General features: G+C 45.8%; 1 protein-coding gene across 9 annotated transcripts in view; it reads right to left on the bottom strand.

Moving 5' to 3' along the window:
- Positions 1-15001, bottom strand: part of LOC126572754 (tyrosine-protein phosphatase 10D) — a 45124-nt gene that overhangs the window by 10790 nt on the left and 19333 nt on the right. For 6 of the 9 annotated variants that reach the window (XM_050232356.1, XM_050232355.1, XM_050232349.1 and 3 more), the window contains 2 exons: positions 1877-2402; positions 634-678 (listed from right to left, as the gene is read on the bottom strand). In XM_050232356.1, coding sequence (XP_050088313.1) covers positions 634-678; positions 1877-2402 — 571 coding nt within the window. The remainder of the gene's footprint in view (positions 1-633; positions 679-1876; positions 2403-15001) is intronic. The other 3 variants (XM_050232357.1, XM_050232352.1, XM_050232351.1) reach the window with 1 other exon arrangement.

The following is a 15001-nucleotide window of genomic DNA, read 5'->3' on the forward strand; positions in this document are numbered from 1 at the left end:
AATTCACTATTCTGGTGTATGTGGTTTAGAAGAGTTGCTGACAGTTTGTCTCATTTCCAAATATCGAATAAGAACATAATTAATTTAAAAAGCAGCAGCTATCATTGTGGTGTCATTTTTTTAGATAATTTCCTAAATAAAGATATATTTTTCAACATCAAATCAATCACAAATTGGTACACTATACAAACTCCTTTGAATTTGAACTAAAAGTTTAAAGAAAAAGTACAGAATTGGCAAATGGTTTTGATTGATATCATTTATATAATTTTTGAAACAGGAATCAAAACACATGCTTCAGCAAGAAGTAATGCGTTCATATATCATCTGCACTGATCGTTTTCCTTCTGCGTGACGCTAATCCGATAACAATGCGCTCCGCAATTTGCATTTCCATTCTTTACAAATTCTTTTTCCGTAAAAGGAATAAAAAAACAAAGAAAAAATCTAAATATTCGGCATGACCGCTAAGCCACGGCCACCCTTCCTAATGTGGTACCCGGTTGGATTTAAGAATGTCTATTGGAATGCACAACTGGAAGCCGGAACAGGCGCCCCAAAACGGACGACATTCCCCGAATGGGCACCCGGCCGAAGATCGGAAAAGGGTCCCGCCGTGTCATGCAGAATTACCTCTAAGAATCTTGATTGCCAGCAGATCTTTGTGCCGATAGCGCTCTGTTAACCATCCAGCCGCCAGCCAGCACCACACCAAACCATCACCACACGCGTATCGTTGTTAGTATTAGTAGTTATACAAGAAATAGTAATCGCAGTAGAAGTAGCAGTAGTAGTGGTAGTAGTAGCAGCAACAGCAGCAAAAGTAGCAGTTGGTTCCCGGAAGAAGGTGATATAGTGTCGTTGTCGATGTTCATGATGTTGTTGTTAATGTGGCGGCGGTGACCGTCACCAAGTTCCGCGTGTGGTTAACGGAGCGAAGGAAGGGTTCGTCGCACAGCAGGAAAACGGAATGTCCACCATAAAGCACCCGTCGCAAAGTGCAGATCATTTTTTTGTTTTACGAATATTACGATTTGTGCACGATGATTGTTGTTGTTAGTGGTTTTCCAGTTTCGGTCGAACGGTCGCGGAGTACGTGCGTGGTTTGACAAATTGTTAGACCCAAACCACACAATGACACCACCGCAGCACGCCAATGTGCCAAAGTTAGTAGTAGAGTGATCATCATCATCATCACCATCATCATCCGATCCCGCATCCAATCGATGGGTGTTCATGTGCGTAAAGGGAGCGAAAACGGGAAAAAGGTGAGTGTTGGCTCTAAGTGAATTTATTAAAACGTTATCCATTTAAACGCGACATCGGGTACTGGCGGTGAAAGACAAAGTGAGGGAGAGATAAAAAGAGACATAAAGAGAGAAAGGGAGAGTCCTGAGAGAGGGGAGAGTGATACGTGATAGAGTGCGTAAAACAGCGGAATATGCATTTCAATTGAAACATCCGTTAGGTTCGCCCGGGGTTGTGTGATGGTCGAAGAAGTGACGCACGACCGGCGACGACCGACGACGACCGACGATGAATTGGTAGAAACAACAGGGGACGCTGCACAACATCGCTCCACATGCCATGAAATGGTTGCAGCAAACAGCGCAGCGACAGCGACTAGTAAAGTGGTTCACCTTGAAAGCCAAAGTACGGAAATCCCGCTCCACTAACCATCCGCAAGTCCAATCCCGGCCTGAGACGGTGGAAAAAGCCGTTCGTGAGGTGTTCTCTAGAAGCGATTGAGGTGCAGAGTGGGTTTAGTAGCTACCTAACACTTGGTGTTACTTTTCCATTTGGTCTAGCCACCGATTAGTGGGGGGAAAGCGCTACGAAGCAGGTCGTCCTCCGCCTGTCGTGCGCCTTTACTTACTCGTGGTGAAGTTGCGGCTCGTGTAGGCCACCGATTCCTTGCCATCGTACAGTGTGTACGCCTGGACCTGATAGGTGGCACCGGGCGTCAGATCACGCACCATGTACTGAAACTGATTGTCCTCGTTGGTGGTGGTGTAGTTGGTGCTGAAGCTATCCGTCAGCCCCACGATCTTGAGCTTGAACGAGGAGTAGTTACCCTGGGCCGGCGGGCTCCAGTTGATGATCACGTTTTTGCCGCTGCGCGGTATCACGGTCAGGTTGGCGGGCGGATCCGGTGCCGTCGTGATCGACACCGTCCACGTCAGCCAGTCCTTGTGCGTCGAGTTGGTGTAGTACAGCCAGAAGTTGTACCGCGTACCGGGCAGCCCGTTCGAGAACTGTATCTCGTCCCCGACGTCCCGTGACGCGATCGTCGCATTTGGTGCCGGATTGCCGATCGGTGGGTAGTAGTCTAGTCGGTAGAACGAATCATCCAGACCCTGGTTGCCCGGAATTTCGATCACCAGATCGGCCCCGGTGCATAGCTGTGGATGAAAAGAAAGAACACCAGTGATCAGTGATTACCAGCTCCACTAACAGCAAATGATGATTCCGCGGTAGAGAGAAATGCGCGGTGTCACGACGGTGGTGTACAAGTGATTGAACGAGCGAGCGAGCGAGCGATCTCCGGAACCGGAAGATGTAATTTTCCTGTTATCTTACCACTCTCGTGCGCTTCATGCTGGTGATTGCAGTCATTTTGTCATTGATCCACATGATCCCATTCGTCCCTTTATTCGCTTCCTTATGGTCGCTTATCATACAATCAACTCATTAGCTCGTTTCGTGATGTGCTGTGCGTGGATGAAATGCAGATACTAATGATAACCAACAGAGGCCGGCAGCAACCTGCCAGGAGGAGGACCAGCCGTTTTACCACCGATCAAACGATCTTTCCTCAAGCGAGCAGGAACCACTTCTTAATCGGTGTTAAACTAATAGTAACCACGCCCGTTAAAGACAACCAGAAGAGCGCGAAGTGGAACGAACGAACGCTAGAACATAAACATTCGCCGGCAACAAATGATGATTTAGGGAAACAAATGTAGCACACCACCAGCAGCTCTCCGCGGCGCCAATCTGTGGTGTGCGCACCACACGCCAACACCATATTTCCCCATCAACGATGCCAGCTTGGTTGATCAACCAAGGGAAACGACGGAAACCCCGATGGAAACCTCTCAGCTCTCGGTTCTCGGTATGCTCCGGTCTTATGTCCACGGTCGCGAAACAGTACGGAGCGGAGTGTGCGAGTGAAAACACGCTCCTTCCCCTCCCTCTAAACCGCAAGACAAAACGGAAAACTTGGGCATCAAAAACATGAACACAACAACGGAACTGGTGTGTCGTATCGCCAGTAAAAGTGAAGCACTGAGCGCCAGCCGCTCGCCAGGCCACAACCAGCAAGTGAAAATCTAGCCACACTGGATCCAAAGGGGAGAAAAAGGAAGAAGAAAAAAGAAAAACAAATCGCAGATCAAATGCAGCAGCATGAACGACCAAGAAGTGAAATAGATTGGAGATCATGCATCCGCAAATGGTGCAATGAAATGAAGGTGGAATAGGGAAGGCGCTCGTGAAGGACAGAAGAGAGTGAGAATGGGGAGGAAGAAGAGAAAAAAAACAACTCTCTAAGAGAAGGTGGCCACCAGACGGGGGGTGACGCACACACATGTGGGATTGGGGGTGCGTCGGAACTTTCACTTCAATCGATTGAACGCATCATTTTCGATCGATTTTCACTTGCACATTGCGATGGTGGTGGGCGAGGAATCGTCCACATCGTGTGTGAAACCGAATATGGCATGAATTGAAACAATAAAAAAAAAACGGACGAACACAAAAATGCCCACTGGTTTGATAGCGTTTTTGTGTAGTCTGGCATCGGCATGCCGTTGGTTGTGAGGGATTGACATGGTAGACGATTGAACCGATAACATCGTTCTGGCGAAGGGGTTTGGTTTGGTGCATGCAGATGGAATGCAAATTTTTCCAAACGAACAGGACTGGTACTCGTTTGGTGAAACGAACAAAGGGTAATGGAGAGAAAATAGATTCAAATTAAAATCGAACAGAAACTCCAACGCAATCAAAGAGAACAGAAAGATAGTTAAAATGGATGAAAGTTACAATAATATAAAAAGAAATAACGAACAGATAAATTAAAATACAAAAATTACTCAAAATGCACTATAGTAAGAATAATTTAAAATAAGAAAAGTAATGCTTATGAACAATATGTGGATCGCCTGAACAAGGATCTAAGATCATAAAACATAGACAAAGGACAGTAAAAGAGTTTATTTCAAACAAGATTCAGATCGGTTGGAGTTAAATATAGGACTAACAATGGTTTATTAAAGCAGTACGGTTGTCTACGGTACTGACAGGCAAAGTTTGCTTCGTTTCTGAGAGTCCGTGTAGGGAGACATGAATTGCTAATCACGTCAGTAAATCAGGGGCGTCAATTGACCCGCCCAGCAGTCTACCAATGAACGTGCAATGAGTTACACACCTTCGATTGACCATTCGATGGAGCATTTCAAATTTGCTGATCGACAGATCCGATTTCGTACACCACAAAGAATTGAGCGGAATTGAGAACGCGATCGAGACAAACCAAAAGATTGGTGAAGAAAGGAAGGAAAGTTTAGAAACTCAATTTTTCGATTTCGATAAAAAAAAACTGAAATTACTGAAATTGTTACCAGCAAAAGAGAAACCTTATCAGACGCACCAAATGACCATTCCTCTCGTCTACCATCACCGGTTAACGCACTGCAGTATCGTGAGCAGCTGCAATCAATCGAAGGTTTGGCGTTCGATGCGCTTTTCACCGTTCCAAAAATTGGCCTCAAATTATGCACACAAAATACAAACGCCCAAGAAATGCACAAAAACCAAACAAACAAACTTCAAAATGAAAAGAAAGCACGCAGAGACATCGAGAGCGAACACGAATGATGATGATGATGATGATGCGCCGACAGACAGTCCAGCGCCCGTTGGTGATTGATTTTTTGCAAATTGGGAAAAGCGAAATGGCAAAGAGGGCGCATCAGGGAAGGAGGAGCTCGCACTCGCAACCGAGTTTGTAAGCAAAACGCAACCAAGATAGCGTGGAGCTGATGCTGCTGCTGGTGGTGGTGGTGGTGTATGCAAATCACCCATCGGTCCCGGCCAATTGGGTGGAACGGAATGTGAGGAAAAACTGTTTTCTCCTTCTCACAGCACCATCCTACCCTTCGGGGCGGATGATGCTGCTGCTGGTGATGGTAGACCAAACACCGGCCTGTGTGTCTTCCTTCCTTCCGGTTTGATCCGGTATCATGATGAGCGCAATGAATTGCTCGAAACGAAAAACAATCTTCAACACGTGCAACCGCAGCTAGGGGCAGAAAATGGTAGCCAGAGCCAATAGTTCGTAATGGTGATGGTGGTTGGTTTCCACTTTTTGCCGAAGCCAGGAAGTGGGGCAGATGAAGGAAGCAACCTCCCCCTTACCCCAACCATTCCGCCTTCACGGTAATCATGTAATCAAATGGCTATGCTAATGAGTTTCCCACGTAAAAAGCTAGGGTCGGTCGGTAGAGGAGGGGAAGCCTGGTAAGCGACTTGAGGTCGCATGAACCGGAATAATGGAAAATTCTCGTAATTTTTCCAATTTCGTGGAACATATAGTAATGCTGTTAAGCATGCCGCACCTTGACACGCCATACACGCCCCGCTCCTTTCCTTTCCGCTTATGATGGCTATTAGCGATAGGCAAACAACACGATTTTTGGGCGTACTTTTAATTGCCCTGAATCGATTACCAGTATTATGCACGGAAATGGCTCTTACCACTTATTGGCTGCTTTCAGAAAATTTCCATCAAAACTCCTTGACAAGATGATGAATGAAATGTTTTAAAACGTGACACACGTTGCAGAGTTGGTAAAATGATTCCCTCTTAAAAAACCAGCGTGTGTTTGCGTGTTATTCTAATCAATGAATTATCAGCCCGCAAACCTGCATTGAGTGCGCTTCGGTGCCTCCGCCGATAGTGAAGCGCGATCAGCACACGCGTGATGACTACCCCCCATTGGGGCTGGTGCCGATGATAAGCAATAGTTTACATTGCAAATCCCCCCCCCCCCCCCCCCCTGCCGGTCGCATCAATCCGGCATGATGTTTCCAGTGATGTGTCACTTTAAAAGGTGTCACCCACCACTGCTCGACGCAGAGCGCCGCCTGTAATCGATACCGGATGCATCTTCCTAGTGGAATTGACTTGCTGTGCGCCATCCAACAGAGACCGACCTCCCCGAGTGTTGTTGTTACTCGCGCGAATCCATTAATCGCTTCAGTCGATCAATCGATCAATCGATCGATCGAACGAACAATTATCGAACATTACTCTCGTCTGGTCGGCTCGGTTTGATTGATCGATGGCACGGTTGGGGGGATGCTGGTCATCGATTGGCTTGTCCGCAGTTTTCCTTTCAGTTTCCATTAGCCCGACGACACCGGAATGCCTGAATGTGGCTCGGGACTCTGACATCGCGACATCCAATATTCATTCCGCCACCGGTGGCGTGGTGTGCGTCAAGTCAAATGCAACTTCAACGAATCCGCGCGATCGATAGTCAGGATGGTTTGGTGAGGCTGAAGTTTCCCGATCGGAAGGGAATGAATGAAAAATAGAAGCTTCATTAGTGATGGCGGTTGCCCGGAAGAGTGTCAGCAGCTTCCGGTATGCGAAACGGGGCGAAGAAGAGAGCCTCGCAGAGGAACGGGTATTATGCATTATAAATAATGCTTCAGGGGAAAGCTTTATCGCAAGCGATGCTTATTCAAATGGACATTGATGAAGTGCAGCAACGGGCAAGACTATCGTTGGCAGCGCTTGAATTTTAATGTTGAAATTATTCGACAAACAAAAGCAAAAGCACAGTTTCGATCAGGAATAGTTTTGACGGCTGTACGGAGTGGGATGAAATGTGAAAACATTCAACAGAATGATTCCCAATGATCTTCTAACCCAAAGACATTCATAATTTCTAAAACCTGAAGAATTATGCGTTCACATTAGCCCATAAAGCCTTGGATTCTAGAGATAAATGACAAATCAATTTTGATTGTGCCCTGTCTTGGCTTTTCATTTTTCTGGCAAGAGTATAACAAAATTGGATCTTTTTTCTCAAAGTTGTTTGTCCTTAAAACTGACAAGAGCATACACATCACAAAAACAACTCATCATCAAACGATCTACAGAACCTTCATTGCAGCACAAAATAGTTTGGCCGGCCACGAGTACCCTGCTCTAAAGGGGAGACTTCGGTATTTAATTTTTATTTTTGACACATGTTTTTAACATTTTTCCCTGAACGCTGATCCTTTCAAGAGTATTGTTTAAAATTTTTGGGCCAATCGAAGCAAAACTGACAAAGATACATATTTTTGAAAAACCGCGTTTCATACAAGGCTCCATGCAGCTCGCTACATTGAAAAGCGTTTCCCAAAACCAACGTTTTCAAAGTCGGTGCCCATCGTACCGTAAAAACTACTGGACCGATCAAGTTGAAATTTTTAGCACATAATCTGTACACTTTTAGCCAGGTAGCCTCGTTGAGATTTCATTAAAATTGTTGATACTTTTTTTTAACTAATCTGTAAAGTTCGTTTCTTATGGCAGAATCGCGAAAAGCATCACTTTTTCAACTTCAGAAATCTGCCAAAAATCGAAAAATTGGGAAATTAACAAAAATTCTCCGGGGCTACATGGATAAACTTAAAATCTTTCTAACGAATGTCGATTTGTATTTTTCTGATGATCCGTCACGCAGCTACGATGGGCACCAGAAAAAGTATCTTTTTGAAGACACGACTGCCTAAATTTGATGGCATGGATTAATTTTTCAATGAATGTTGCTCAAAACAATACCAAATATTCTTCAAAAGTTGTAGATTATTATGTCATTTACATGAAAAAATACAGTTGAATAGTTACGTCACAAAAAAATCGTTAAAAACGGGCCTTTTTTCGGCCCGAAAATACCGAAGTCGCCCCTTAAAACAGGTACTCTTCAATCGTAATTTTCGTCAATTATCTGCGATCCGAAGCACTTTTATATTAATACTGGCCATCACAATAGTTCGGGGTTTAAAGCAAACAAAGAAGAATGACCTATCGTGAGATAAGGGACGTAATAGATAATAAAGTATCGATTCATTAGATTTAAACTTGATCCAAGGTCCAAACAAAGAGTATGTATTCAAATGCATAAAGAACAACTAAAAAAGAATATAGGCTACAAAATGCAACATCCTAACAAAGGACATATTATTGCAGCCATCAGATTCATAAACAATCCATCCTTCATCGTCTATTCCACATTGGACACTAAATATTGTGCCTAATATGTAATCTCGTCATACGAACTTCGAAGACAGCTAGCGAAAAGCAATACCGTATTATTGAAGAGCCCACATAAACCAAGCATCGCTCGCTGATGCACACCATGGACGGACAAATAGTGCAACCAAATCCGCCACCTCCTTCCCCACCCGCAAATGTTTTCTTCTCACCCCAAGTGACCAACCGAGCAAACACAGAGCAAATGGCTCACCTTTGGCTCTGGCAACTGGCCAACCGCGGCGGCGACGACATCGTACCGGGTGGGGGCCAGAGTCCTCTTGGTGAGTTAAGAAACGTCATTGCGTAAAGTGCACACACTCTAGGCTCGGCCGAGAGTTCGGACCAGGCGTTGGCGAGTCGAGCTCGGGAGTTGAAAGAAAAATCGCGGGGAAAAATTCCCTCCCCCTTCCTACCTGCAGCTGTTGTGCAGTTTGTTTTGGGGTTAATTTGTGCTGAATCGTGGCGATCGCGACGCCAACGACGACAACGATTGGAACGGTGATTGAGATAGACACGAACGTTAATTGCAGCTGCTACCGGCCACAGTTTGCACTACTACTGTAGGTGGCCAGGCCCCGTGAGTTTTCGCTGCCGTTGCACTGCACCACGTGCGAATGCATGCCAACGGCTGGTTAACCACGTGCGTTACTGGGTCGAGTAATGAGTTGGAATTAGTGGCAAGCCACTGTTGGCTCCCGCCGCCACACTACCATACACTGCTTCGCTTCGTTCTACTGCTATTGCGGACACACGGCGGATGAGAAATGACTCCATGTGTTTCAAGGCCTAGAGCTGGCTGTCTTATAAAACGCTACTAGCGCTGTCGAGCTTATCGAGCAAGATCGATTTCCACGCTGCATCGACTGCAGCGGGCTTTTGTGGGAGAAATCTCAACACACTAAGCACGGTGTTAAAACTGAACCTAACGAACGAAGGGACTAGCTACGAACTGTGTTCTGTGATTATTGTACGATCGCAAATCGAAGGCAGATTTCATAATGCACTGCCCGTCGTCGGCACCACACACAAGTGGAGCGGAACTCGATGTCATTTAGAAAAATGTCTTGAAAGTGAAGCGATGCCGCTCTTGGAAATCAATCATTACAGTCGGCAGCAATCGCACAGCAGCTTACATAATCTTGCGTATAATTAATACAAATTAGATTACGAAATGATAGACCCAATTTGGACAGAAAAAGTCCGCGTCCTTGCATGGAGGATTCTGCGGAGCATTATAAATGCATCGGCAGCGTATGCGTTGCGTCAGCGCGTAGCTATACGAGGAAGGCGAAAATTGAAAAGCTAAAGCATGTTACTCGAAATATTGCATTTGAACATTTCTTTATGAACTTGTCTGCCATCGAACATAATGACGTATTGCTATTTTGCCGCGTTCTGCTGCTTTTCACACCCGCAATTGGAATAAACACTTCAGCCCATGTTACTGAAGGCCGTACGAACGATCGATGCGGTGCTTCCAGTTTATACAGCTGATAGTGCGTCATGTGGCGACCTCCTAGAGCTTGATGTATCGATAACACACCGTGCTACCGTGGTGGCGTCCATTCGCAACCACATGATGTTCGGTTTAATGAATCATCGTTCTCAACCATGTGACCGGAATATCTCTTACATTATCCACCGAATGATCAAAAATAAACTTCAACAGTTTAAGCAATTATCATCTCGAGCGGCGACGGATGCGTGAGTCCATTTTGGATATGATTTTTTACAGTTCTTCGAATGAATTTCAAGAAGATATCTAGCGTGAATTTGCTAATTTTCGCACATGTTCACAAACTCGTTTCTAGATCGTTCTCAGAATTTAGAAAAAACGAAAAAGGAAGAAATTCCCCGACAGACATTAAATCACGGTATAGGGTGCAAGAGGAGCCTCGAGTTGAAACGAAGAAGTAGCGAGAGAGTCCGATTAATTTGCTTTAGCGATCAGGGGAATGGGCACTTTTCCTCGGCGAAAATGTTAATGGAAATGCAAATGTCTCTCGACGGAAAGCGTATCGGCCACACGCAGCCGCCAGGGTGTGACCAAACGCAACTTGCTTGACAAACGGCCAACGTTGCCCCTTCCCCCCTTCTCTACGCTGGATGACACTTTACCGTCCGCTTTGCTTTAGCCCGCGTCGTTACGCCTAAAGTGTCGTCTATCCGGAAATGCCAACATCCGGCCTAAGGGTGGCGCGTTAAGTTTGCTATTCTCTGCAACGGACACCAACGGCAGGCTGCTGTCTCGGTCTCTCATTCGCCGATGGTGGGACTGAGGACAATGTTTTATGCTTCGCTAAAACGCCCAAAGTTATTTGATCGTCGTGAATATGCCACAACTACCGCGCTTCCCAATTCCCTCGGCGGCAGTTGTGGTGAACTTTGGTTATAATGTAGAGCTACGAAAGGAAAAGTTGGAAATTTGCAGCTTAAAGTAAGATAAGCTAATGGTCTTAACAAGGGCTGACGAGAAAGAAACAATCACACCAATTGTGTTGACTTTGTTTGGCTCCTTAAAGTCACTACGACATCACGAAGACCTTCCAATACCTCAATGGAACGGACATGGCTTCGAAGTTTTCCAATTATTAATCACAGGAATGCCATATCAATATGCGAGAGAGCATTAGGAATGTAGATGATAGCATTTTCTAGAATACACCGCAGCAGAACCACGTCGGAGCGAGCCTATTCCAACATTTTCCACAAAGCACACGCTATGGAGAATACATTCCATTCCAATGCGCCTTACGTCACTCTATTCCCAGGGACGAGTCAAGTAGACGAGTAGTTTTCCCTGGAATCGTCCAACGATGATAACTCCCTGGAAGAGACGGGATGTCAAAACGGAATCCTCTTCAAGCATCTACGAGCAACGAGACGCAACCTCAAACGTCGGATTGATGTTACAGCACAAGCGGCACAGGCTTTAAAATGTGGCAAAGTACCACCTCTCATCATGGCTTACAGATCGATGATAGTGATGGTAATTGATGATAATGGTGATGATGATGAAATCATAAATCAATTCGTAGTACGTAGTACGTTCCTCTGATCACGGTGAATAGCTTCAACCCCATTGCTATCACTCGCGATGCATCTTCACGCTCCAAAAGCGAGATAAGTCCGGAAACAACGGTGACGGTGGACACGTCCGGATAGGACACGTGAAGACAGAACAACTGCAGCACAATACCTGGTACGAACCCTATCAGAGCACCATTTTGCAAACCAGACACGCTAACCCTTGTCTGTTGTTCGTTTGATCTCGCTGCTCTCGCGCAAGTGATTGCGTGAAATGGGTGTGCATGATGGAGAGACTTGCGCCAGCAGGAACGAAAAAAAGCATGTGATCCAACATGCTAGAGCATTAGACCCCCGTTGCTTGGCCCCTCAACACCCTTGGGTCTGGAACCGTGTATTCTCACATAATTAAGTAACACTTGGTGCAGTAGGAGACACGCTGTTTCTCCCATTTTTTTCCAAAGTCACAACTTCCCTTTCCGTGCGCCCTCTGGAGAGCCCTAGATCCGGCCCCTCGCTATGTGCGAATCCCCAACTTCCAAACCACGTCTGGGTATAACAACAAGAGCAGCTCGCGACATGCATGGAGCTGCATGCAGATCTGGAGTCACGTGCCACAACCGAAGACATGCACAGGGCGCGTTGCTGTGGAATGTTGGGGGATGTGTCGTTGTCCGCCCGCCGGTGCTACGCCTCATTGTTTCTGTCTGGACGAGCGTCGCTGGCGCGTTTGTGTATCGCTCGCGATGATTGTTACCTTGCCGCCCGTGCAGATGATGTACTGTCGAAGAGGAGGGTATGTATCCCAGCATGTATGCATGGGAATGTGCTTCAAACGGTAAACTCCACCACCACCAGCAAGGCGCTGTGCTCCCGGATATGATTAAAATGATGAGCACGAGACAGCGTCCCCCCAAGACCACGCCAGACCAGAAGCTGGCAGAGTGAGCGAGCGCGCGACGCGACGGATGACACATTTCGTTCCGTGCGATTCGCTAGGAGTTGGTTCTTGGGCCAACCGCCTTCCAGCTTTTCCCTACTCCCATAATAATAGAGGGGAAGCCACTGCAAAATGTTCTGCCTCGACAGATCCTGGTTGGTTCCTGGCCAACTTCAAAGTTCAAGGACCCACCACCACGCTGACGTGGTGCCTGCCTTTGCTTCACCGTTTTCCGGTTCCCGCTTCCTCGGTCAATGGATCGAGAGCATACTTTAGCGAAAGTGCTGGATGGCTGGCTGGCTCTTCCATTGGTCTTCAAACTGTTGCGAAATGGATGCTTGTCCGTGTATCCTCTATCTCTCTCCCTCTCTCTCTCTCTCTCTGTTCGCGATCGAATTGTGCCCTTGAGTGTTGACAGTGGTCCGCCAGCCAGCCAGCCAGCCAGCCATGACATGGCGGTTGTCGTCTATTGCAGCCGGAACTGCACATGGCTCGTCGGTGGCGATGACTGGGAATTTGCACAGTGGACCCAAAAGCCAAAAGTTTGGTCAAAAGTAATAGGAGCATTAGTTGTAGACCATGTTTACAATATTTTAATTGAGGATCTTGCAGGACTTTACATCATTGTTCTATTTGGTGATATGCTATATTGTACAATGCTATCATTAGATTAAACAGCCTCTTCTAATCCACTTCCATGAAATAAAACAGTGTAATCCTGCGACCAGATTGTAAGAATGTAGCCAAAAATGCATCTAATTCTATAAACATTCTAGAGATTGAGCTGTCAGAAAGCTGTCACTTCATACAGATCTGTCATCAAACACCAAATTCTATGATTACATTCTGGATAATCTGGACGAAGGATAATATTGCCATCTCTATGTAGTTATACATGGTCTGTCGCAAAGTAAACAGAACTTTTTACATAAGAAAACTTCTGGTGGCGCTATCTTAATGTGGATATTTTTGTTTGAAAGATGATTCTTTGAGCGACTTTCAGTCCAAATTTCATGGCACTTGGGCGTCTAAAAGCAGAGTTATTGAATTAAAATGACAGTATGTTTTTGTCGTCGGTACAAAAATGATAATTCAACAAAAAAAACAACATGAAGTTTAGCTTTTAAACTCGGTAAAACGTTTACCTAATTGATGCAAAAAATGTTTGGTGATGATTGTCTATCCCGTGGCAGAGTTTATGAGTAGTATACGCATTTTAAAACCGGCCGTGAAGATATCAACGACGACATTCATGTCAACCAAGCCAGGATCGTGATTACGCCTGGGAGCATAGAAAGAAGCGCAGAATTTTATCAAAATTTACCAAACAACCGGGCCAAACAATGATTTGCCATATATTATCTTGGTGTTATGAAGCTTTTAATGCATAACATTTGTCGCATTAGGCAAGAATATCGTGAAAAAGGGAGTTAGCGCAAGTTGCGCCGATAATGCGCTGCCTCATCGCTCAACGCTCACCACTGTTTTTTGACCAAAAACGGCATTTTATCGAAAAATCCTTCCCCGTAATCACCTGATCTGGTTTCCTGTGGCTTTTAAGTATTCGGTAAACTTCATTTGCAGATGAAAGGAAAACGTTATGCTGACATTTTGGCCCTTCAGAAGGCTTGTGTACCGACCACCCAAACATACCGTCACTTTATGCGCTATAACTTAGCTTCTAGAGGACCAAATGCCATGAAATTTTGACTGAAAGTCCCTCAAAGATGCAGCTTTCAAACAAAAATATTCACATTAGGATAGCGGCACCAGAAATTTTTCTATGTAAAAAGTCCTGTTTACTTTGCGACAGACCATGTATTAGTATCGCTATCTTGAAAAGACCAAGCATTTTTCCCCCTGCAGAGTTATGTTCGATTAGTCCGTGTCCGATTAGTCACTCGATTATCCCACTGTTCTTTCTCTATCTCTCACAGTCTCCTTCGCTCTGACTACTGTGTAAAGCGCTTTGGGCTGGCGGATTTGAAGGCAACACACTCCCTCTCACAGCGCTTCGAGAGGCTGCTTCACATTCGAGCAAAAGCAAACACGACGCTACTCAAGAGCAGCCATCGCCACAGGAATGCAGAGCTAGGTCGCAACGTCTACCGGCGTAGCATACACAGTAGCAAAAGGATGCAAAGCTTTATCCCCGTCGTTATCGAGTTGAGATCAATTTTTTGGGTCAGCGATAATAGCCTCGAGCGCCACGGATGCAGCAAGCACGCTGGATGGATTAAATTCATAATGAACTCCAACAAAGGCCACGCCACGGATGCAATCAACAACATCGTTCGAGACCAACATCGACCCTTGACGGTGGTGCACCTGACCCTCAGAGCGCGGTGCCTAATTGGATGATCATCGTCGAGTGTTCGTCGCTCATCAATATGCCCCGGTTCACCTCGACGTCCCGAGAGAGGCATTACAATTTGGCTTTGCCACAAAATTTTGATTACAAAACCCGTGATCCCGTGAAAAGGTTCTCTGGAATGCACGGTAATGAAGGTTGCAGGAAAGTTGAAAGTTCGCCGATCGATACAACCTTGGGAGCATGGGACTTCTATATAAAGACGAGTGTGTCGAGAGGAGCTCACCGGTCATCGATGATTCCTCTGGGGAGAATCTTCCAGTGCCCAAGGGTATGGACAGGTTCTCGACAAGTTTCTCTGACATTCTATGGAGTTTTTAGAAAGGAGTTCTATAAAGTACCACCA

Source organism: Anopheles aquasalis, chromosome 2, assembly GCF_943734665.1.
Source record: "Anopheles aquasalis chromosome 2, idAnoAquaMG_Q_19, whole genome shotgun sequence".
Taxonomy (NCBI): Eukaryota; Metazoa; Arthropoda; class Insecta; order Diptera; family Culicidae; genus Anopheles; species Anopheles aquasalis.